Source organism: Miniopterus schreibersii, assembly GCF_964146895.1.
Source record: "Miniopterus schreibersii genome assembly, chromosome: 9".
NCBI classification, from domain to species: domain Eukaryota; kingdom Metazoa; phylum Chordata; class Mammalia; order Chiroptera; family Miniopteridae; genus Miniopterus; species Miniopterus schreibersii.
In genome coordinates, this window is record NC_138118.1 from 2,676,451 (window position 1) to 2,700,185 (window position 23,735).

Here is a 23,735-nt window from a genome sequence, read left to right on the forward strand (position 1 = left end):
ATGGACTTAGAGCTGGCTTACTCCAATCCGCTCTTCTGGGAGCATTCCGTGCAACTCCATCCCTCAGGGTTCAGGCCACACTGATCCCTGGCTTCCGAGAGGATTTTCTTTCATCCCAGTGTAAGTTGGGGACTTGCCTTCCCCAGGATGGCCTCATGCTAGGATGCTGAGGGCAGGCCCATTAAGATCCTGCTAAGAAAACTAAGCCCCCATCCACGAGAGCAGAACCTGTCCCCTTGGCTCCAGCAAGATAACCACACAATGAAACGACCTTGGCACGTTTCCCCAACCCGCATCCTTTGGTTTGAACAATACCCTACGTGACGCATAACAGATCCGTCTGATCTGGCTTGTGCCAAGATTAAGGGGAGTCTGGTTCTCCTCCAGTCTTCATCACATGTTTATTTATTTACTTATTTTAATATGTTCTTATTGATTTCAGAAAGTGGAAGGGAGCGGCAGAGAGAAGCATCAATAATGAGAGAGTCATTGATCGGCTGTCTCCCGCACGCCCCCGACTGGGGATGGAGCCCGCAACCCCAGCACGTGCCCTGACCAGGAATCAAAACATGCCCGGGTTGTGGGCTCGATCCCCAGTAGGGGGCGTGCAGGAGGCAGCGGATCAATGACTCATCATTGATGTTTCAATCTCTCCCTTCCTCTCTCTGAAATCAATAAAGATATATATTTAAAAAAGAAAAAAAATTAGCCAGGCAAGTGTTGAAAACTAAAGATGTGTTGCTCAGTGAGGTGGGCGGGGGTCCGCATGCCTCCGAGTTGAGACCAGACTGATGGGGCGCCAACTTTTTGAATGAAATGCAAATCCTTTGGAATTAACGCAGATTTTATTCTTCCCACGGCCCTTCGCTGCGGATGTCTCTTTTTTTTTTTAATTTTATTTTTTACATCACTAGCGGATGACGTTTAATCCCCAACTACATCCTCAAACCCAGACTTACACCGATACAGCAAAGGGGCTAAAAAAGGAAAACCCAGGAAACCAAAGGCCAGCAGGCAGCGACCACGCGCCTCCCGTCTGGCGCCTTTTAAGGGCTCGGCCGCGGGGGCCAGTCTGCCAATCGCTCAGCGTCTGGCCAATGACCGCGCCCGCCACAGTTTTCCCCGCCCCACACCCTGCACTAACCAATCACGGAGAAGCTAGCTCCCTTTTTTTTTTTTTTTTTTTTTTTTCCTCCCGCCCCCCCGCCCCAGCCCTCCACCCCCCATCGCGCGAGGTTCCGAGCTTTCAAATCTCACTGGCGCAGAGCCGCGCGGTCCAAGCCCGTTTTTATTTTTAGATTTCGGACTCGCAGCCCCGCCCTCCGGCTCAGCCTCACCGCCCAATAGGAGCCGGAGTTTCCGTCGCGTCATCGCGCGGGCGGGCAGGCGTCGCCCAATCAGCGTAACCGGGAGAGCTGGCGTCATTTAAACGCGGCGGAAGGCGGTGGGCGGGTCATGACGCAGCGAGTTTCAGTCGTGACTTGACCCGAGGCCCGGCCGCGTCCCCTCTTTTCCCGTTTCAAGTCCAACGTCGTCCGACCCACCCCACCCCCCGCGCGGTCCGGGGGCGGGAGCGGCCGCCGCGGCGGGGAGGGCGGCGCTGACGCGGGCGGCGCGCGGGGGGCCGGCGGCCGCGGGCGGTCACGTGGGCGTGTTTGGGGGCGGGGCCGCGCGGCGGTTCCGGGCGGTTGGGCGCGCGAGCGAGGAGCGGAGGCAGCCGCGCCCGCCCGCCCCGCCCCTGGATGCCGCTCTGCCCCGGCGCCGCCGCCGCCGCCGATCGCCGCACACGAGCCGCGCCGCCGCCGCGGTTGATGTGGTTGGCCTGGGGCTGAGGAGGCCGCCAAGATGCCGCAGTCCAAGTCCCGGAAGATCGCCATCCTGGGCTACCGGTCTGTGGGTGAGTGACGGGCGCCGCGCGGCCTCCTGGCGCCCCGGCCCGGCCTGGCCTCGCCCGGGCGCCGGGACTCGGCGGGCCCGGCCAAGTTTGGGGCCGGCGCGGCCATGTGGCGGCCGCGCGTTTCGTAACCACCCAGCCGGCCGCCGCCGCCGCCATATCCATTTTTGAGCGGAGGCGGCGGCGCGACCGGGAGGCCTCGGGCGCCGGGGGAGTCGGGTTCGCCCGGGCCCGGGGTGGCGCCCGGAGGGGTCCGCTGCCGCCCGGCCGCCGCGGGCACCCCCGGGGCTGGGGGCGGGAGTCGCACCTGTCTCCCCGCCTTTCCGCGGCGCGCGGTGGCGGTCGCTGCCAGCCGCCTCTCCGCCCCCCGTGAAATCAGGGCCGTGGGGTTTTAACAAAGGAAACGGCACCTCGGGGCGGCCCTGCCTGGGCCGGAGTGGAGGACACCCGGGCGCTCGGAGGACGTTTCCCTCCCGCGGAGGACGCCTGAGCGCGGCTGGCGCCGCCCGCGACCCCGGCGGGGAGGCCGGGGAGCGAGTGCCGAGCGCTCGGCGCCCTAGTTTCCTCCTGGAATAAAGGTCAGGTGCCCGCGAGCGCGCCGTCCGAGCGCCTCGGAAGTTTGCTTTGTTTTCCCCCGAGAGAGGTTGGTGTCTGTGTGAAACTTCCTAGCAGTTGGGGGGTGGTCCGTGGGGGGGGGAGCGAGGGGGGGCAGGGTACCCCCCTCTTCCCCCCCCCAAAAAAAAAGTGAGGAAGCAGAGCCGTCGGACGGAACCGCGCTTCGGGGCGAGGCCCTGGTTGTCGTCTCTCCGGCGGCCAGAGGCCGGGAGGCAGGAGGGCGGCTCTCCGGGCTGCTCCCGAGGAGCGACTGTCTGCGGGGCTGGGCGCGCTCGGCCGCCGGGGGGGGGGGGGGCGGCCCGCAGCGCCCCGGGAGAGCGCACGGCCCCGCTTTCCGCCGCGGGCGCCGGGACCTGTGCTCTTCGCCCGGGCCGGGCCGCGGCTGCTCGCTCTTCTCCATCGCCCCCGAGCCGGCCGGGGGGGAGGCGCTTCCAGGGGTCCTAGGGGCGCCGGAGCCCAGGTGAGCGCGGGGGGGGAGGGCGCAGCTCCCCGGGGGCCCGCGTGCAGCCCGAGCCCCCGCCCTCGCCCTCCCCGGCTCCGCTCCCCCGGCCCTGCGGGAGCCCAGCTCTAGCCCGCAGGCAGCGCCCACCCGCTGAAGGGGGGGGGTGTCTCTGAGCAGTCGGCTCACAGGTGCCGGGCACCTGGGGCCCCTGATTGCAACTTCAGAGGATGCCCGCAAAGATCCCGGCTCACTTTACCCCGCGAGGTTCTGGAGATGGTGGTTCTGGGCTTCAGTAAGCAAGTCGAGGGTTTTGCCTCTTTTGCTAAAGAAGTTCCTGACGTTCGGCGGAGATCCTTGTCTTCCTTCTAGTCATCCCCCTCTCGTAGGCCCAGATGACACCCCCTTATTAGCCTTCTCTTCGCATTTATAATAAACTGCTGTTAGGATAAACTTACTCGGTGCCTCCAGTGGGACACAGACTTAAGTTCTAGTCTTATTTTTTATGCCCTTGATAGCATGTTATTACTGTACCCTCCATTTCCTCCACGTTTGTTTTCATGTGGAGTGGTGGTTGAAGTAAAGGTATTTTGGAGAGGTTAAATCACCCCCACCCACCCCCCATCCCCCCACCCCGTCTTTGCATTTGATTTTGAAGTTGTTGACCTTTGTTATGAGCCAGGACACTGTAGTTTGTGGGGTCTTCTGTGTGGTTTGCCAGCACCAGAAAGGAAGTAATTCCCTGACTCGGTGTCCTGGCCACTCTTCCCAGAACGATTCAGTGTTCAGACTCCAGGAGTTTACTGGCATGTTTGCCAGATGGTGCCATACTAGAGAAATTTGAGTATTGTGTTTCTAGAGTGTGTTACTTTGTGATGTTAAGCTGCTGTGTCGTATTGTCGGGTAGAGGGGTAGGAAAAGACCCAACTAGAAACCATACCTTTTTTAGAATGTTCTCTTGATTAAATATCTTACGCCATTTTGACTACTGAATACTTGTCATGCCACAGACTTTATTTTAAAATTTGCCTTCAGATAAAACTACTGAATGTCATGATTGTTTTACTACTTGGCTTTCAAATTATGTGGGGGGTTTTTTAAACACTGATGAAACTACCAGTAAGGAAAAGACAATTCTCAGGTAATTTATACAACTTTTTTCCCCCTGAAGTACTTTTCCTGTTGTTTACAATGTTAAGCGTTTAAGGACACGTCACCTATAGCACAGGCTGGCTTTCAGAGAGTGCTTTGTGTTAATTGTTTCAGGGGTGGCCAAGTGTCCCAGCTCCCTTACACCCATTGTTGCTAATGCAAACAAGTAGTCCAGGAGGTAACTCGGCTTAATTAAGTTAAAATTGTAGTGTCGGGTAACTATCTTCAAATAAAATCTGGTGCCTCTTTCACTGGAATTTTCTACAGGGGCTTTGATAATTTGGCTTACTATCAGAGCATAATCAAAAGGTGTTGCCATGTGTGAGCCTCTGAGGTTAAGGAGAGATGGGATCACAGGAATGTGGACAATCATACGAGAGAAAATGAAACAACTCTGGTTTGATAAAAGGCAATTGGGAAAGTAACTCCAGCTCCTGCCTTGTCAGCTGTTTCAGGTAGTAGGGAGATGTGCCCTTTGGTTTGCATACTTCATAAAGAAACCATCAAATTTGTTTCAGATACAATACAAGCCAATTGTGTTCTCATTGACTATTTTTAAATTATCCTTTTCAGACACATTTTATTTAAAAATTTAAAGGTAAAACATTGACATGTAGAAAATCTATTAGTATGTGAAATTGTATGTTCAAGTACTTAATAACATTTTGAGGTTGTGTACTTGTTGGGGGGGAGAGGTATTCCTGTAGTGGTCACCTTGTGTCCAAGCTTGAAATAAACTTTTGGGGGGGGATCACTCACTGTTCCGCACGAAAGAATAACCAGAGCTTTCATTCACGGTTACGACTTCTCAGTGCCGAATGTTGCTGAATGTCCGTCCGCGTAGGATATGCTTCTCTATACTCGCCCTCATCGCCCCAAAAAGAAACTGCCCATTAGCAGCCACTCCCCATCCTCTCCTCAGCCCCTGGAATCCACTAATCTACTTCCCATTTCTGTGAATTTACCTGTTCTGGCCATTTCATAGAGGTGGAATCATACGCACACAGTCTTTTGTGGCTGGCATCTTTCATTTGACGCAAGTATTTTCAAGGTTCACCCATGTTGTAGCATTTATCAGTAATTCATTCCTTTTTGTTGCCAAGTAATAGTCCTTTATTTGAATATAACGTTTTATTTCAACGTTCATCAACTAATGGACATGTAGGTTGTTTCTACATTTTGGCTGCTGTGAATAATGCTGTTGTGAACATTCCTGTACACATTTTTGTGTTAAACGTGTGTTTTCGCCTGTCTTGGGTGTATTTCTAGGAGTGGACTTGATGGGACACGAAGTAACTTGATGTGGAACGTTTTGAGGAGCTGTTGAATTGTTTCCCAAAGCAGTGTACCATTTTTATATTCCCATCAACAATTGAAACCGCTTTCGATTTCTCCACATCCTCTCCACCTGTTTTATTCTAGCCATCCTATGGGTGCAAAGTGGTCCCATACACGACCTGCAAATATTTTTTCTTTTGTGCTTTTGGTGTCATATCTAAGAAACCATTGCTTTATCCAAGGCCCTGTGATTTTACTACTGCGTTTTCTCCTCAGTGTTTTATACTTTTAGCTCTTACGTTTGGGTTTATGATAATTCAGAGTTAATTTTTGTATATGATGGAAAATAGGGATACAGCCTCATTCTTTTGCATGTGGATTTCAAGTTGTCCCAGCCCCTTTTGTTAAAGACTATTCTTCCTTCACTGAATTGGCTTGACATCCTTGTCAGAAACTGAGTGAGCAGAAATGTGAGGGTACATTTACTTCTGTACGCTATTCCTGTGGTCTGATGTCTGTCCATATGCCAGTATCACACTGTCTTGATTACTGTAGTTTTGTGGTAAGCTCCAGAATAGAGAAGTGTGCGCCCTCTAACTTTATTCTTTTTCAAGATGGTTTTGGCTCTTCTGAGGCCCTTGTGTTTCCATATGGATTAAAGTTCCTAAAGGACTAGCTTATCAATTTCTACAAAAAAGCAACTGGGATTTTTATAAGGTGTTTTACAGATTTGCAAGTATCTTTAAATGTATGGTTTTAAAAAATGGTTGGATTCTCATATCTGCTCTGAGTTCATTTCATTGCAGTGTGGTACTCTAATGAAGTATATGGAGAGAGTCTAGCCTTGCACGGGTACATGGTTGGGAAGGGGGGAGTACTTTAAAGCTTTCTTGGATCATTGTGGATGTTCTTTGATACTCACCAAAACTCCATAGGTGGTCATTTCTTAGAGGTTAGTCGTAGTGTGCAGTCTGCGATCATATGGATGAATTTTCTGCCGTTACATTGAACTCTGTTGGTTTGTTTTGCATCTTCAGTGGATCTTCTGCCCTTACCTGATTTTTGTCACATCATACATTGGTCATTTGGAAAATATTGGTCCACTGTTATGTAGTATTCAGTATGTAAATATTTTTAAAGTCACATTTTTTAATATCGCTACCAGTCTCAGAAAAATCTAGATATTGGGCAGCTGTTCGACTCACTGTGAGTAATGCAAGTTTTCCAAACCTAATTTCCTCTTGGGAGTTCCATTTTAACTTGGTAAAGTGCAAACAGTTTTACTTGGAGTGACAGTCTCGTTTCTTTCATTTTCAAGAAAATGTCTGCCTGATACCCACATTTGAAATAATGATCGTTTGTTGGTCAGTCTTGAAAGTAAAAGTGGTGTTCTGTAATCACGGTGGCTGCTTCAGATTGCTTCCCAGCCCGCGCTTCACACGGAGACAACCATCACCCTCAGCATGCAGAGGGCTCTCCATGCACACGTCCCGTTTTGCCGTGCAGAATACTAAAAAGAGAGGCTCTTAAGGGTCAAGATTTAATAAAACTAACAATTTTGCTGCTTCCTCAAGGACACTGTTAAGTGAAAGTGGCTTTTTTTTTTTTTAATGTGGGTACATGGTAGTGAGGAATACAGCGACTTTCTACAGTTTGTTCTCAGTGTCCCGATTTGTGCTGAGTGCTACCAAGCTAGCAGTGTTACCGCCATTGCTTTTGTACCATTAATGCAAATATGAACATAGTGAGAAAAGCAGGTAATATCTTGGCATTTTTATGAAAATAGCTTTGACCTCATGAGCCCCCCCAAAAGGTCTCGGACACCCCCCCAGAGTTTTGCAGACTGCCTTTGAGAGCCATTGAACTAGGGAGTGCTGGATCCTGCCGACTGCTCGCTGATGTGCAGTCGGATCAAGACCTGCATCCTAGCTGCTGCGCGGGCCAGAGACGAGGTGGGAGGCAGGCAGGACTTGCCTCGCGTGAGCACGGAAGGAAGCGGGGGTGGCTCGAGCATAATGAGGTGGGAGTAGGACTTGGAGTTGGAAAGGTAGTGAGGAGCTGGATTTGCAAGGCCTGGCAGGAACGTAAAGGAATCATTCTGAGCAGTAAGCAGGGAGTTACTAAGGCCTGGCCTGGGGAGAGTTAGGGTATCTTAGGACCAGCTGTCTTGGCCTCCGATTGTGGTGCAATATGGGGTGTGTTTTTGACCTAGGAAAGGCGAGGCTTCCCCCAAAATAATAAAAATCACCAAAGGTAGCAGCGTACCCAGGGCCTGTATACTAACACTAACATCATTAAAATACCGGTATCAGGGTGAAATTAAAAATAGCCACTATCACAGAATGAGAAACAGCCGTCTCGGCCTATGATTATGAAGTCAGAATGCACACCACCTCCCTTAATGTAGGTTTAGAATAGGAGCGAGTGATTTTAATATTGTTCATGAGTAGGTTGTACTTTGTTATTGGACTAAATCAGAATTGAACTTGGACATGATTGTGCAAGTTAAAGCGTTATGAAATCTGTAGTGATCACACTTGAGAGAACTTTTATTCTCATTTCTGGTTTATCCTGAGGCACCAAATTACGTCTTAACAGTTGCTGGAGAACTCTCTGTCTTCAACTCAAACTGCTGAAAACCTTCAACGTGAACTGTTTGATTTAGAAATATGACTTAATATCTCAAAGCACAGAGGCCTTGGAATACTATTTGAGTCTTTTAATATTCTCAAATGTATATTGGGCTCCTGATAAAAAGGAGAGCTCCATGGAGGATGTGGGAATGTGAAGTCTAAGTTGGTGCTGGCTTAGCCAAAATGTGCTAGCAACCTTGCCTCGGGCTCGTGGACAAGCGGAAGTAGGCGATTTAAGGATCCTGACAAAGTTCACTGCTACCTGTCCTTGGTTGGTGTTGGAACTTATATAATTGACTTCCCCGCCGCCCCCATTTCTCTTGTTGTGCCTACTTGCTTGCAGAAAGACTTGGGGGAGTGGATTTTTAAACAAACTGGTATTTTTTTAACAAGATGTGTGATCTTGCTTTTAGCAAGATTAAAAGTAACTTTGTGGTGGCACAGTAAATAATTTGTGAACACAGGAACACAGATACTGGCACTTATAGTTAATAGTTTTCTGAAATGGAAATGTTTTTCTAAGACTTGTGCCAAATATAAATGCATCTGGCTGATCGTTTGCTTTTCTTCAAACCTCAATCACATTCTGAATGTATTTTAAAAGAATGTTTTAAAATACAGGTTCTCATTCTTGTTCACAACTTGTATGAGTGACTGAATAAAACATAAATGGCAAGATTCAACCATGGTGCCTTAACAGCAAGCAGGAAGAGGGTGCAGAATGGCCTTGGCAGACTGGGCGCACCACAGTCAAATATGACTCCCTGCATGAGCGGAAGTGGGGACACACTATGGTTTTCTGGTCTGTCTGCGGGAAAGTACTTCGATGCGGGATGGTGAATCTCCCACCTGGTTTGTGTGGCCTTGAGCACACCAGGGGGCAGGAGTGCCTGACCCTGAGATACTGAGCTTGCTGCTGGCAGGCAGGAGGACCACAAACAGGCAGGCCTCAGATGTAAAGCCTGTTTGCATTTCCGAAGAAATCGGTGTGCACACAGGCTGAGTCCTGGGTGAGGTTTCTGAGCATTTTTGCTGGCTGTGCTTTCACTGTGGACACTGACCCACTGGCAGCGCGTTCTCTCATCTGGTGGCGCGTGCTGAGGGCAGTGCCAGCTCAAAGTCGTTTCTCTGCTGGCAGTTCACGGGCTTCCCTGAGATATGTGTGTGTTTTCTGGGAAAGAGTCCAGGGCTTTTATCATCATCTATCCAGAGGATTTCAGTCCCCAAAACGCTGGATTGCTAAAATGACTGGTTGAAGAGGACAGTGTGTGGATTGAATGTCACATGTTATTCAATTACTGTGTTCATTACTGTGCACCAGGCCCTGTGTGCTTAGTCACAAAAGCCAGGACCGACTGACTGATCCATGTCTTCAGGGAGCTTTGGTCTGTGCGGAGCCACTGTAAACAGTTACTGCTAATAATAATAATGATAATGGTGGGTGTTTTTAAAGTATTTACTGATGTGGGGCAACCTTGAGCTCTGTGAGGCAGGTACTGTTATTATGCCTGTTTTGCAGATCTGGAAACTGAGCTACAGAAAGGTGAAATGATTGGCCAAGGTCAGTTATCAAGTGGCTGAGCCAGGATTTGAATTTAAGCAGTGTGGGTCCAGAGCCAGCACTCTTTAAATAATAACACAAACTATTATTTTAGAACAATCAGGATAAATGCTTTGAGAGAAATAATTCAGGGAGAGCTAACATAACCATAGGTGGGGTGGGAGAATTGCCCTGAGCAAACTGCCCTTAAAGCTGGAGCTAGCTGGGCAGTGGGCGAGGAGCTTGGGGCAGCAGAAGGGCAGAACCTTCCAGTAGAAAGAACAGCACGTGCAGACCTCCTGGGGTTGAGAAAGAGTTTGGCACTAGGGAAGAGTAAAGAGCAGGCCACGTGTTCACTGGTGAATGAGAAGAGTAAGATGGGAGTGGCGCGGAGGTCACGCAGGACTAACCTGTGTGCCAGCAGCCTTGTAGGCCCTGTCGAAAGTTTTAGACTTTTCTTTAGAAACAGTGGAGAGTCACTGACAGGTTGTAAGCAACAATAAGGTGGTCGTCTATACCAGGATTGGCAAACGTTTTCTGTAAAAAGCCAAATGGTAAATATGTCAGGCTTTGTGGCCGCATAGCCTCTGTCGCAACTACTCCCTTCTGCCTTTTGTAGCACATAGCAGTTGCAGACAATACATAAATAAATGGACATGGCTGTGTGCCCATAAAACTTTATTTATGGACACTGATGTTTGAATTTCATCTAATTTTCACATGATGTGAAATATTATTGACTCTTTTCAGCTATTTAAAGACGTAAAAACCATTCTTATTCTTAGTGCATAGGATGTGCAAATTTGGCCCCTGGCCTGTATTTTGCTGATCCTGTTTTATATCCTCAAGAGGATGGCTCCCACAGCTCTGGGGGGGATGGGGACAGTCGGAATGGAAGTGGGAAGGCAGCCGCATATTGAAGTTCACCATCAGGGTGTCGTGGACTGGTGGAGTGCGGGTGAGATAAAGAGGAGGAGACAGGCTGAGATGGAACTAGAGGAAGAATCCGACTTTGTGATGTGGGAGATGTTGAGGATCACCTTTAGGTGGTTAGCACAAGTGCCTGCATGGGTAATGGTGCCACTGGCTGAAATGAGAAATGGTAGGAAAGGACCAGGATTTTGGGGGATGGTCCACACACTTGCCTTGCCATTCCGTGGTCCTAGAGACAGGTGGCTGTTCCTGCACCTGGGTTCGGGGTGGGGGGCTGCCCCCCAGGTTCTCAGGCTGCCTGAGAATCTGCCCCAAAATACCTCATACTGCAGGGTTGTTTCCCGGTTGCCTTGGAAACAAAGGAGGTTGCAAGACCTACTTGGCCCCACACACAGTGCTCCCTGAGCCAGGAAGGGCTGCTGAGGATTCCTGTCCAACTACAGGATGTTTCCGTTTCCTGCTGGGGGAGGGGGAAGTGGGGCTCCATGTCTGCACCTTTTCATTCTGCTACCAAAATGTGTGATTATATTTAATGAAGTAAATTTTCTTACTCTGACCATGTTTCTGGATGAGCATTATCCTAAGAAACTGGACAAAATGGACATACCTTCCATTTCTTAGGCCTCTGTGGAAGTCTCTCTCGTAGGCAGCTAAGTTTATACAAGTAGTTTGTTCCTGTTTCCTTCAGCTGTGGTATAGAGCGGCACTGTCCAGTAGAAATAGAACGCAGGCCACGTGTGGTATTTAAAGTGTTCCAGCAACCACATTAAACAAGTAAAAAGAAACAGGAGAGATTAACTTAATGATATAATTTAGCCCAACATATCCAAAATATTACTTCAATATGTAATGGATATTGATACTTTTACATTTTTATGCTGAGTTTCGAGTCTTATATATATTTTACACTGTGACGCATCTCAAGTGTTTGCTCTCCACATGTGGCTGGTGGGCAGCCCAAGTGCAGTGAGGAGTGCCGGGTGTTAGTAAGAGGGCTCGACGCAGATTTGGAAGATCTCTTGAGGAAATAATCTTTATAAATAACCATTCGTGCTGGCTAATGCATATGCATTATTTTATCACTTTATTGTCCTAATTTTTTGTTATTGCTAGTTTTGATCAGTCTTAAACTTCATCCTCTGTAATATGTTAAAGATTGTGTAAAAATTTGAGTATTTATCTCTTGTTTGCTTTTCTCCAACTCTTTCCCACCCTAACCCCCAACCTTCTCCCCAGTTTTGGCCCCAATCTAGCAAAATTCATTCTTTTTTTAAAATATGTTCTTATTGATTTCAGAGAGAGGAAGGGAGAGGGAGAAAGAAACATCAGTGATGAGTCATTGATCGGCTGCCTCCTGAACGCCCCCGACTGGGAATCGAGCCCACAACCCGGGCCTGTGCCCTGACCAGGAATCGAACCACAGCCTCCTAGATCCTGTTGATGCTCAACCGCTGAGCCACGCTGGCCGGGCACAAAATTCATTCTTTATTGGTGCCAAATATTTAATTTCCTGTAGGTTTCCAGGCCTGTCCCCTTGCTTTCCAACTCAGCTTTATCTCTTACATCCTGTAGATGTGTACAGTGGTCCCTCGGTTTTCTAATGTGATCCGTTCCAGAGACCATCTGATCTCTGACACGTTCCAAAACCGAGGGATCCACAGCCGACAGCTGGGCCTCAGGACCTTGCCCTCAGCGGGAGCCTTGGGGCATGTTCGCCTCCAAGGCGAGTTCGAAAGTGGAAGCGTTGACTTTGGGTTTATGGCGTTCGTAACCCGAAATGTTCGTCCATGGAGACGTTCAAAAACTGAGGCACCACTGTAGTCTATTTTAATCGTCTTTGGGAAAAGAGTTTCGCGGCCTTTCTTGGCGTCACGTTTTTCCTTTTAGTTTAATAACCCTGACAGTAAATTTTTTTATTTGTATAGCTCAGATCTTCGCGCTATAAACTTATGTCTCCTTCCCAGTAGGATATGTCTGGGAGCATAGTGCTTGGTGTAATAATTAGTAAGCTCCCAGCGAGTATTTGAGTGAGTAATAATTTTATGAGCCAGTTTTACTTGGTTATTCTCTGTCTTGTCTTTGTCATAATAATTGCACCTTAGTTTTTTTTCCTCTCCTAGCATCTATTTTTAAAAAGTTGGGAAGGGGGTGTGAAAAAGAATGAGATGATGTCAGCCCTGCTTCCCTCATAGGCACAGGTGAGATAACTCCTGCGGAAGTGATTTGTAAACTCTTAAAACAGTGTCTCGCTTGTAGGTTGTGGTGAACAGTTACAATTTGGATCACCTGCCTCAAGTGCCCTCACCTGACCCTGTATGTGGTGGAGATGCGGGTGGGTCTGCGTATTAGAATGGGGGGGGGGACGACACGCTGTTGGAGAGCACACAGGAACTCCTTGTGCACGCACACACCCCTTTTTTTAATCCTCACCTAGGGCATGTTCCTCATTAATTCTAGGGAGGGGCGGGGGCATTGATTGGCTCCTTCCACTCATGCTTCCTGACCAGGAATCGAACCCTTAACCCTTTGGTACATGGGACGGTGCTCCAACCACTGAGCCACACTGGCCAGGGCTGCACCCCTTTTATATAAGAATGCTGAGGTGAGTGTGTGTTTTGAAAGGCTCCGTGGTGACTGGTGTATGTCCTTGTGTGTCCATAGCACCCCGCCCCTCACAGAAGCAGCAGCCACTGATGCTGTCGACAGCGCACACGCTTTCGCTGGAGTGGAGGCAGCCCTTGGCCCGCGTGTGGTCGGTGTTGCTGCCACGTACGGGACGCATTGGGAGACCTTCGTGCAGCTCAGTGTTACTCTGCCTCTTTATCAGTGATGATATATTCAGGGCGCAGTCCACGTAGAACCCAGGCAGTGCTGCAGTCTGTCTGCTGTTCGCAAACCTGGTCCATTGATCCATGTCCCTTCTGTTGGTGGCTCCCAGAGAAGCGCCTTCCTGCACTCGTGCCAGCCCTTGGTACGCCCGGACTGCAGCATGCTGCAGGGCTCATGCCGGTGCCAGGCTGCTCTCTGTACAGTCGGCAGCTTCCGCTTTTGTGTTGTCTGGAGCCCCCAGTGACATGCGGGAGAAACCTTGGGAGAGGACCCTGGGAAGGGAGAAGGCCCAGCTGGCCCAGCTGTCTCGCCCTGGCCACCATCAGCCAAGGCTGCCGAGGAGTGACTGTGAGAGCAGCTGGCCCAGCCGAGCGCAGCCCTGGCTGTAGAATCGTGAACAGGTGAAGAGGCTGTTGGTCTCAGCCCGAGTCTGGGGCGGTTTGTTACACATCAGTGGAGAAACTGACACTGTGATTTTCTGCTGGGAGTTGTGTTTTTATATTTATTGATTTTTGTATTTTGAGACTTAAGCTGAAGGAGTTGTTACTGTATGTCCTTTTCTTAGATTTCAGATTAGTTTATTAGGTATAATTATTAGGATGCATTTTTCTCCTTAGCAGATTATATTTGTTTTAAGAGCATTACTAATAATGATATTTATTGAGGACTTATTACATACCAGATATTCTACATGTATTTTCATTTAATCCTCACAACCACCTATAAGGTAGATGCCATCATTACCTCCATTTTCCAAGTGAGGAAACAGACTCAAAACTGCCTGCAGTCACCTAGCTAACTAATCATCACCGACCTGTTCTGCTTAGTAAAAAGTGGTAAATGTCTAGTCTTCCTTTTTTATACTTCTTTATTGAGGTATAATTTACATATAGTGAAGCTTGAGTTTTCACGAGTTCCTTTTTCCCTGTTAATGTGACAGGGTCCCTCTAGGTGGCATTTGGGTGTATTGTGCTGACGTCTCTTTCAGAATCATCCATGGAGAAGGATTTCGGTCGGCGTCTGTGGACTCGGTGAACTGTGTGGATCATGATTTGGGAAAAGCTTTATTGACTTGGGAATGCAGTCCTAGAGTTTAATAACCATTTGGTGAGCACGTGATAGGTGCCAGGTGCTGTGCCTTATTTTATGGTTCCATTTAGTCGTCATCAAGTCAGAATTACTGGGGTGAGACACAGGCAGTGGTTTTGGGAATTTTCTAGGTGATACCAGAGTGCAGCTGAATTTGAGAACCAGCACTGGGGAGCTTGGTCGAAATGGAAAATCCTGCACCCTGTACTTACCTGACATTTCCTTGAAGGCTCCTCAAACCAGAGTCTGCACACTTTTCATGTGTAATGGTCTGAGTACTGTGGGCCACATGGGTCAGATACGTCTTTGTGGGAGCGTTTAACTTGGGTTAGTAGACTGGAGCTTTAAGTGACTGAGATCATTTCTGTCAAGCCCACTCACTCACGTTCATGGTCAAGCATGGAACCCAGCAGCTGCAGCACCTAGTGAGACCTGTCTGTAGTGCAGAGAGCAGAGGAGGAAGGGAAGTCAGTATATCCACCTTGGACTTTGAAGCTATTTAACTATTTCAGAGGCGCTGTTAGCAAAGCACAATGAATGGGGTAAACCAATGGGGAAACTGTGTTCATAACTATTTCATGTGGCCGGAGGGTTTAGAGGAGACTGGGAGGGAATGGAGATCTCTAGGACATGGGGCTAGAGCAGCTTTTGTGGGAAGATGGGTGTGCTGACCTCTTCCTTTGACACTTGGGATTGTGGGAAGAGGACCAGCCCGAGGGAGCTGCACTACACACCCAGGGACGCTGACATTGCCTGATCTGCAAGGAGACCGGACAAGGGTGCGAGGGAGGTAGAGGTGGTCACAGCAGGTGACCTCTGAGGTTGGGCACCGTTCCTTAATCATGGCTGCATCCTAGTTTCTGGCCCAGATGAGCTGTTCTTTCACTGCTTATGGTCTGAGCTGCTGGGAGGAACTGGAGGATTTGGGATCACCCTGGAGGCTGGAGAGGTTAGGCTGATCGCTAAATTTGAACGTTTGCTTGAGGGCAGTGGATCTTAAACTTTAGTGTGCAGCAGAATGGGTGGAGGGTGGTTATTACTCCCCTCCTGTAGGTTTGGGTGAGACTCAAGAATCTGTAATAAGTTACCCTGTGACTCTGCTGGGGCACTTTACTGCTGTTGGAGGAAAGGAAGCACAGAGAGGATGCCTGAGGAGACAGGCCAGGTGAGGGTGTCAGCACGCACCATAGCTCGAGCATGGTCGCCAACCCACATGGTTGGTTGTAGGACTGGCCTGCAGCTGAGCCCAGCCGGCTTGCCAAAGCAAGTGGCTAGATTAAACCACAGGATTTACTGGGGTCCAGAGAGAGGAAATGGGAGGGTTCTGACGAAGGGCTGCCGTCAGGATGCTGCCCTGCTTACTGATTGGTGCAGATATCAGAGGTGGCATCACCTGGGTGGTCACCACGTGATGGTGTGCTCCTGAGGTGGCGCTGAGACAGTTAGTGGTGGCAAGACCAGTGAGCTTTGAAGCTGAACTGTTCAGACAGCTTGCCCGTCGGACATGAGAATTCTCTAAGATCACGTGAAGAATGTGAGGTGAACATGAAACAGCCCTTGGAATGCGCTGTGTCCCAGATACATCACATGGTCCTCCTGGACCCTCCTGCCCAGTGACCTCATGGACTAGTTGCTAGGTTGAAACCTGCTCCTCCCCATTATATCGCAGTGAGCAGGGAACGTGTGGGCTGTTCCCGGGAGTGTGGGTTTGAGAGGGAGGGACAGTAATGTACAAGTCATTTTTCTTTTTTTTAAGAGCATAAGCATGAAAACTAGTTCAGAATTCATCTGAAAACTATTAAGTGTTTTATATAAACAGTACCTATTTTGCAATGGTCATGAAGTAAGATTTAGTCAACAACCTTGACAGTCTGTAGAGAAAAACTGACTGTGCCTTATGGTCATTGTGAAATATGTGTAACATGCACTTTTTACCTGGGAAAAGTTTAGGTGGAGCTTTTTACAAATAGTTTTTATGATTTTTTTTAAATCGAGGTGTTTTTAGTTTGGAGGAAGAATATTGGGAAGTTAATGTGGGCTGCTGGATGTATTCTTTTCAAACCTTGCATAGCAATGTGTCCTGTCGTCAGATGAGCGGCCTCTCTGTTGATGCACACAGCCGGGGTGTGCTGCCGTCCGTTTACTTCAGCTCCTCAGTGTTGCTCTCACAACGTTTCTCCAAGAGCTGGTCAGGAGTTGAGATTCTCCCGTGTCACACAAACCTGCGGGCCTCCAAGAGCATGATCAGAGCTGAAACATCTTCAGGAAATAACTGGTGTCCAGAATGAGAATTGGACAAGGACAAGGGCCCACGTCAATGTAGGAGGTTATCATGAGGGGGGAAGGTAACAGGAGATCAAGTCAAAAATATAATTTGCTGTAGATTAACCAGGGCTTTTGTTGCTGCAGGCAGACTGCATTGGAAAACTTGGCAGAGGAGCCGAGTTACTGCTTCAGAGGACAGTGACGTCCCTTAAAAACAGAAATTACTAGGACTAGGGCCGAGAGCACTGAGCAGTGGGATTCATTTACTAAGATTAATTATCATTTAGTGCTGACTTGTAAAGATTTCAACACCAGTTGCCTAATAATTCTATGTTTAATGGAAACAGCAGAAAACTGCTGTCATGTCAGCAAATGTAGCCTTCCTGTCCCTGCTTAATTTAAATAATTAATGATCTCCCTGTAGGGGAGAGTCCAGTGGAAGAGACCCAAGGGAGACCTTGCTTTTCCTCAGTCCCACTTCTGCTAATGAATTAGCGCTTTCTCCCAGGACCGTCTGATTGAGAAATCCAGCTGCTCCCTGAGGCCCGAGGTTTTGCTTCTGGTGTCCCAGTTGCTGGGGAGGAGACTTTGCTGTACCCTCCATTGTGATTCGGTTGGATTACATTGTCTGCTTTTGCCAGAATGATTGCCTATGTTTTCAAGTTAAATGTGAAGTTAACCCGTCAAATAACTTCTGCCCTTCATGATACAAATGAACAATAATTGTATTTATGAAATGTGGTCCACTTGTTAGCTATAACCATTTATCTCATGCTGGTTTTTTAATGTGTACAACTTTCTCTCCAATTTGGCTGTGGCTTCTTAATTTTTGTGGGCTAACTCCTGGGGCTGTTCTCCCCTCTCTTACCCCTGCAGGTAAGGCTGTTGAGACTCACCTGGGGCCAGTGCAGAGAACCGTCTAGTCCGGTGTTTCCTACTGATTTCCCTCCTCTTTGGGGGAGTTTACCACATACATCATACTTAACCCCTTCTTTTACTAGTGTCAGTCCAGTTCTGCTTCCAAAAAAGTTATAAAATCTTTTTAATCCCTTTTTACCTTTGTAACTCTTGCCCATTTATCTTTAGGAAAAAAATGTTCCTCCTTCTTTTCATTTGTAAGCACCCCCCCAGGGACAAAAACAAAAAACTCTTATCCTATCTCAGGGAATTGAAAGCCTAAAGAAAGTTCTTTTCTTCCTAATTAAACATTTTGCTTCAAGCAATTGCATTCAATGTAAATAAGAATTTTCTTAGTCTTTACAATTTTTTCAGTTTTGCTAACATAAAAAAGGATTTTTTTATTGCTGTTTTCATCACATAAAAGTTTTCTGTATTTTGAGTTCAATGCCTCTATGAGCTGGCTTATATAACATGTTTCTTTTGAGCAGGATTCTTTTGAAATGCACACAGTTTCTGGACAACTGCTGTATCCGGTGTCACAGGCAGGCCCATGCTTGGCCACCAATCAGTACTAAACAGTTGTTTCTTAATTTCAATTGAACTGTTTCCTAGTCACATTTATAAAATTGAGATCTTATGTGGTATATGAATGTATGAGTGCCACCTTTGGGGTTTGAGTTTGAATTTCATTCATTTGTTCAGTCTGCAGGGCCTCCAAAGACTAATTAATGAAGGTAATTTCAGATAACTTCAAGCACTAAAAGAAATAAAACAGGATGGTGTGATCCAGTGACGTCAGGGAGTAGGTGCCACCTTAGATGGGGTGGTGTTAGCAGTGGCTTCTCTGAAGAAGGGACATTTGAGCACAGACCAGAATAATGACAAAAGTGACTCATACCTTCAGAGATCTGGGGACGGTTAGAACAAAGTCACTAAAGCAGTAGGAACTTGGCTGGGACAGAAGGCTGTGACGGGAGCCTGGGAGGAGCCTGTGGGGAAGTGGGAGCAGATAAGGTTAGGGAGGTGGTGGGTGAGAGGGGCCTGCTATTGCAGGCCACAGTTCCGAGTTGGGAATTCATCCTAAATCACAGTGAGGATTTTAAGCAGGGAAGTAATGTGTGATTTACCAAAGCTCTTAGAGGCTGCTTGGTGGAGAGTGATCTCAGTTGTCAGTAATTCTGGAGACACCGTGAACTTGGTGTTAGCTGCTCTGAGGAGTAAATAATCCTGCCAACTGGGGCATCTTCTAATTGTCTCCCAGCAGCGCCCATTTTTAAGCCAGCTTATTAACTGATACATTTCTAAGTATAAGGGGACTGTCTTTAGTGTGAAAGCCTTGTGCCCCCTGTGAACTGCGCGTCTCTGTGGTTTTGGGGACACATGTGGGCCGGAAACCCAGGACTCTAGGACTCCAACCACTCTCCCCGGCTCTGAGATGGGAGGCATGTCTGAGGGTGGACTAGAGAGGGAAGGACTTGGGGTGGAATTAGGGAGGAACCGCTTCCTAGTGACAAAATAGTCTGGACCGTGTTCTTGCCCTATTTCTTCCCAAGGAGCCAGGCTCCGATGTCCTGCAATAGACATTTTACGTGACACAGCAGGGTGAGAACGTAAGGCTCGGTCCTTAGTAGCACACAGGCTCCATTCTCACAGTGATTTTGTGAGTCCGGGACATTTCCTAGCTGTCTCTGTGCAGGACACTGCGAGGCCTTTGACACGGGGTTTCTGCCTTCACTGAGTTTTTAAAATAAAGACTTTGTTATTTTTTCAGATTACTCTCTCTAAACAGCCATATGTGAAAATACCCAAAGAAACTAATCATGTTTTGATAATTTCCATATTAATAGCCAGATTTCAAGGGCTCCAGAGGAATTGGCTTAGCTTAGACCTTATTTAAGAGTTGTTTACCTTTAACAGAACGTGCGATGTGCTTGCGGTTCAGTATATTTGTTAATGTCACAAAAGCATTTGATTCATAATAGCTTATTTGCTTAAATTCCCGCCATATTTTGACAGGAATTTTGAAATTGCCTAAATGCTAATTAAAGGAGTGTTTTCTGATCCCAATACCCTCAGTTTCTTCATGTGTTACAGTGGGGATTTTTTTTGTAAAATAATAGAATTATAACTTTTCACCTTGATAATGCCGATGCATTCTGAGTTCTTGCTTTCTTTTACAGGGAAATCCTCGTTGACGATTCAGTTTGTTGAAGGCCAATTTGTTGACTCCTACGACCCAACTATAGAGAACAGTGAGTATTGTTTTCAAGGATTTATAAACTGAGGAGCCTGCCTCCTGCATACAAGCAGCCATTGTGTGTGTGGAGGCTCTGATTGCAGGGTATTTGGTTAGACCTATGGATCACTAACGGGTCCAGAACAGCTTCCAAAACTGTGACCCACTTTCGTGAGTGGTTTTTTTATGCCGCATCCAGATCCTGCCGTTAGAAATTGTTCAACTCTGTAGGAATCAGAGTCCTGTGTTGGAACCCGTTTTCCAGACCCTGCTTTAGGAAGACAGAAAGAGAGAGTTCTTTTTTTCTTTCTCCTTCTCTCAACAGTAGCCCTTTTTAGGGATTCTAAGCTGGAAGAGGAAAGATGCAAACACTCCTGGTACCTTGTACCTTCCTCTTGTGGAATCACCAGCCACCTGACCCTTCAGTCATGAGGACTAAGGAGGGAAGGCAAGGAAAAGTGAGCTGTTCTGGGGTCGGACTGAGCAGCTGCAGCCTTAGAACAAGGCCTGTTGGCCTATTGGGCCGTGTGCAGCAAAAGCACCAAAGACCAGACCGGCCACGACCTTTACCTTGTCCAGTTTCAGTACAGGTTTCAGAATCTCCCTGAAGGATTCTAGGACCCTGAGCCATGTCTCGATTCTGGGGATCATGGGGAGAATCTGAGGCACTTCAATCCAGGGAAGTTGCTTATTAGAAGCTGGTCTTGTTTCACGCCATCAAACCCCAACTCACCTGGAACTAGTCTTCTCAGACTGTTGACACCAGGGCTTACCCGGGATTTGTCACCAGGAACATCCAAATTTAAACACAGGATTCATCAAAACCTGATCGGCACATTAGACAGGAAGCCTGCCTAACAGCCAGGCTCACAAGCTTGAACAGCTAGATTCATAGGCTTCACCTGCCCTAAGCTTGTAAGAAAGACTTAAAAAGTTTCAACATGGCTGTTGACAAATTTCGGCCCACAGGCCAAATCAGCCTATGAGCTAAGGATGGTTTTTACATTTTTAATATTTGAAAAGAGTCAAAAGAAGAAGAGTGTTTGTGACATGTGAAAGTTATATGAAATTCAAATTTCAGCCTCCATAAATAAAGTTTTATTGGAACACGGCCATACTTGTTCATGGACATACTGGCTGCGGCTGCCTCTACAACAGCAGAGTTGATGGACAGTTGCAGCAGAGACCATATGGCCCATAGAGCCTAAAATATTTACTGTCTGGCCCTTTCCAGGAAAAGTTTGCTGACCTCTGGCTTAAAATATCCAGCTGTCCTTTGTGCCCCGTATGCTGGTAGCAGGAAAGGAAACATGTTGGTTGCAAAACTAAGTGGGAAGACACGTGTTTGAAAGTAACCTCTGCCTTATCTGGAAGGAGGAGCGCTGATGGCATCCTGTTGATTTCCTTAGCTTTCCCGGGCAGTGTGCATGTGAGGGCAGATCTACTTGAGTGCTAAGCGAACAAGTTCAAGTATCGTTGGAATAGGAACAAGGAAACCGTGCTCTTGGCCTCGGTGTTCGCTGTGCACAGCAATTTCGAATGTGGTGTCCTCAAGGAGATCAGGCTCGTTGGGGATTTTATTGATAGAACAGTAGAAGATAGTTCTCGTGGTAAGCTCTGCTGGTAAAAGTGGTCTTTATAATTGTGCATCTTTGTGCCATTTAAAACTGAGTGGGAAGGAAGTCATGGTGTTACATATAAGTGCATTTTCTTTATATGTAAGTAATGGATCAGACAAAAGTCCAACCACCTCACCTTGATACTGTCTCAGAAACAGAATGAAATCACCCAGCTTTGAAGGCTGTTGACATCAGCTTTAGTAGTGCTTTTTAATGTTTTCCTATCTAATACTTAGTGTTTAATAACACTTTTTTTCAGTCTCAGAAGTGAATTCATTTAAAGTCTTCAGGCACGAGCAGAAATGAGTATCAAAGTATACGAATCCCTTAAAAGTTCATGAGCGCATCCAGACATCCGATTCTGTTTCTCGTGCTTCTGACAGCAACACAGGGCAGAAGCCCTTCCTCCACCCTTCCCACTGTTTAGTAGAAAAACATTGCTTGGTGATGATAGAGAATCAGAGGAACGGAATGGTCGTCATAAAGCTGTTGCTAGAGACATAAATGAATGGATGGTTTTATGGATCCAGAAAACACAGTACTCTAAGTCTGGAAATGATCCAGTGATTACTTTATACTTAACTCTAATGTAGAACAGGGCGTTTGTAGCAAACATTCAGTGGTGACACATTTATATGCAGTATCACTGCAGAAGCAAAAACTCTGGGACTGTGTCATTATCTTTTAAAACGTATAGGAGAAAACATCAATAAAAACACATATTTTTGTGTTTGGGACACATTTGGACCATAATACTGCCTGGCAAGTGTGCTTTCTTATGTACTGTCATGTGACCTAACTCACACTAGAGTGGCACAGTGACATGGGTGGTAGCTTATCATTTGAAGAGGAATCGCAGCGGCTCGCAGCTCTGCCATCTCAGGGTAGGACTGGTGATGAATTCATGAAGCTGCTTGGCAGCTTGGGAAGTGGGAATCGAGTTTCACCAGGCATTGCATGGTGGGCGAAGAGTTGGCCGGACGCATTAGTAACTCGGATCTCATTTCATGGACGCCAAATCTAAGAAGCCTTCCATCTGAACCTTGCTTATTAGATTTTACTAGTAAGTAGCGATTAGCCTGCTTAGAGGAATTTCAGGATTTTAAGCTGGAAATTGGATTAATTTCTCCAGGGATTGGAAAAGGGAGGGAGAAAAGGGTACAGGGAAAGTGGTGTCAGGAGAAGGCCAGAATCCCTCTCCTCCGTGAGGTGGTGGAGGAGTTTTACCCCGTCTGTGGGACCGACAGGCTGGTCTCTTGGGACACTTCCCTTTTCCTGTGGTGGCAGCAGGAGGCACTTCTCCCAGGACAGATGGGAGATCCTCAGTTCCGTCTTCCTGCTTTGTGTGGGAGGGTTTACACCCTTTTCGTGTGAAGGATATGCTAAACGGTTGTTAATGTTTTATTTCTTCTCTGCCTTATGTATAATTCTATCTCCTGCCTTTTTACTCCTACCTCCCCAACCAGTACATCCCAGTCTCCGTGGCCGGATCTCCCCAAGTTTGTTTTTTTTTAATATATCTTTATTGATGTCAGAGAGAGGAAGGGAGAGGGGGAGAGAGAGAAACATCCATGATGAGAGTCATTGATCGGCTGCCTCCTGCACGCCCCCGACTGGGGATCCAGCCCGCAACCCGGGCATGTGCCCTGACCGGGAATCGAACCGCCATCTCCTGGATCCCAGGTCGATGCTCAGCCGCTGCGCCACGCCCGGCCAGGCTCTCCCCCAGTTTCTGACCTGGCAGCACGGGGTGCCCATGTGTGCGTGTCGGGCTCAGGCGCTGCGTGCCCTTGCTCTCCAGTCACCTTCCCTCGAGAATTTAGCTGTCTTCCCGCACCCCGCCCCAACCTCCCCCTGAACCCTGGGCTTTTTCATTGAGCTGCCTCGTGTCCCCCCGGCTATTGAACAGGCTTCTCAGACTGAGCATGCCTAAACCAGCCCTTCAGTCACTCCTCTGCTGTCCCGGGGCCCCTCTCGCAGGCTTTCCTGTGTTGGTAAATGGCACCTCATGCCTCCAGTTGCTCAGGCCAGAAACTTTGGAGTCTAACTGCCTGTCCACTGTTCACACCCTAGCTCAGTCAGTGGGAAAATCCTTTGGCTCCACCTTCGAAGTCTGTCCAGGATTCCAGCATGTCCCACTCCTCCGTCGCTGCCCCCTGCCCACTCTGTGTGGACTCCCGCTGTCAAGTGAGGCAGCCGCCTTCGCAGTGCGGTCTGACTTCCCACGCACTGCTCCGCTGGCACCAGGAGAGCTGGGTGCTAGTGTGGTTCCCCGGGATCTCTGCTCCTCTCCTCTCCAGCACTTACAGTTTC

General features: G+C 48.0%; 1 protein-coding gene across 1 annotated transcript in view; it reads left to right on the plus strand.

The window, feature by feature from the left end:
- The first annotated feature begins 1,657 nt into the window (after nucleotides 1-1,657).
- Nucleotides 1,658-23,735, plus strand: part of RHEB (Ras homolog, mTORC1 binding) — a 33,649-nt gene continuing 11,571 nt past the window's right edge. The window contains exons 1-2 of the mRNA XM_081147790.1: nucleotides 1,658-1,897; nucleotides 19,748-19,819. Coding sequence (XP_081003916.1) covers nucleotides 1,846-1,897; nucleotides 19,748-19,819 — 124 coding nt within the window. The 5' untranslated portion in view covers nucleotides 1,658-1,845. The remainder of the gene's footprint in view (nucleotides 1,898-19,747; nucleotides 19,820-23,735) is intronic.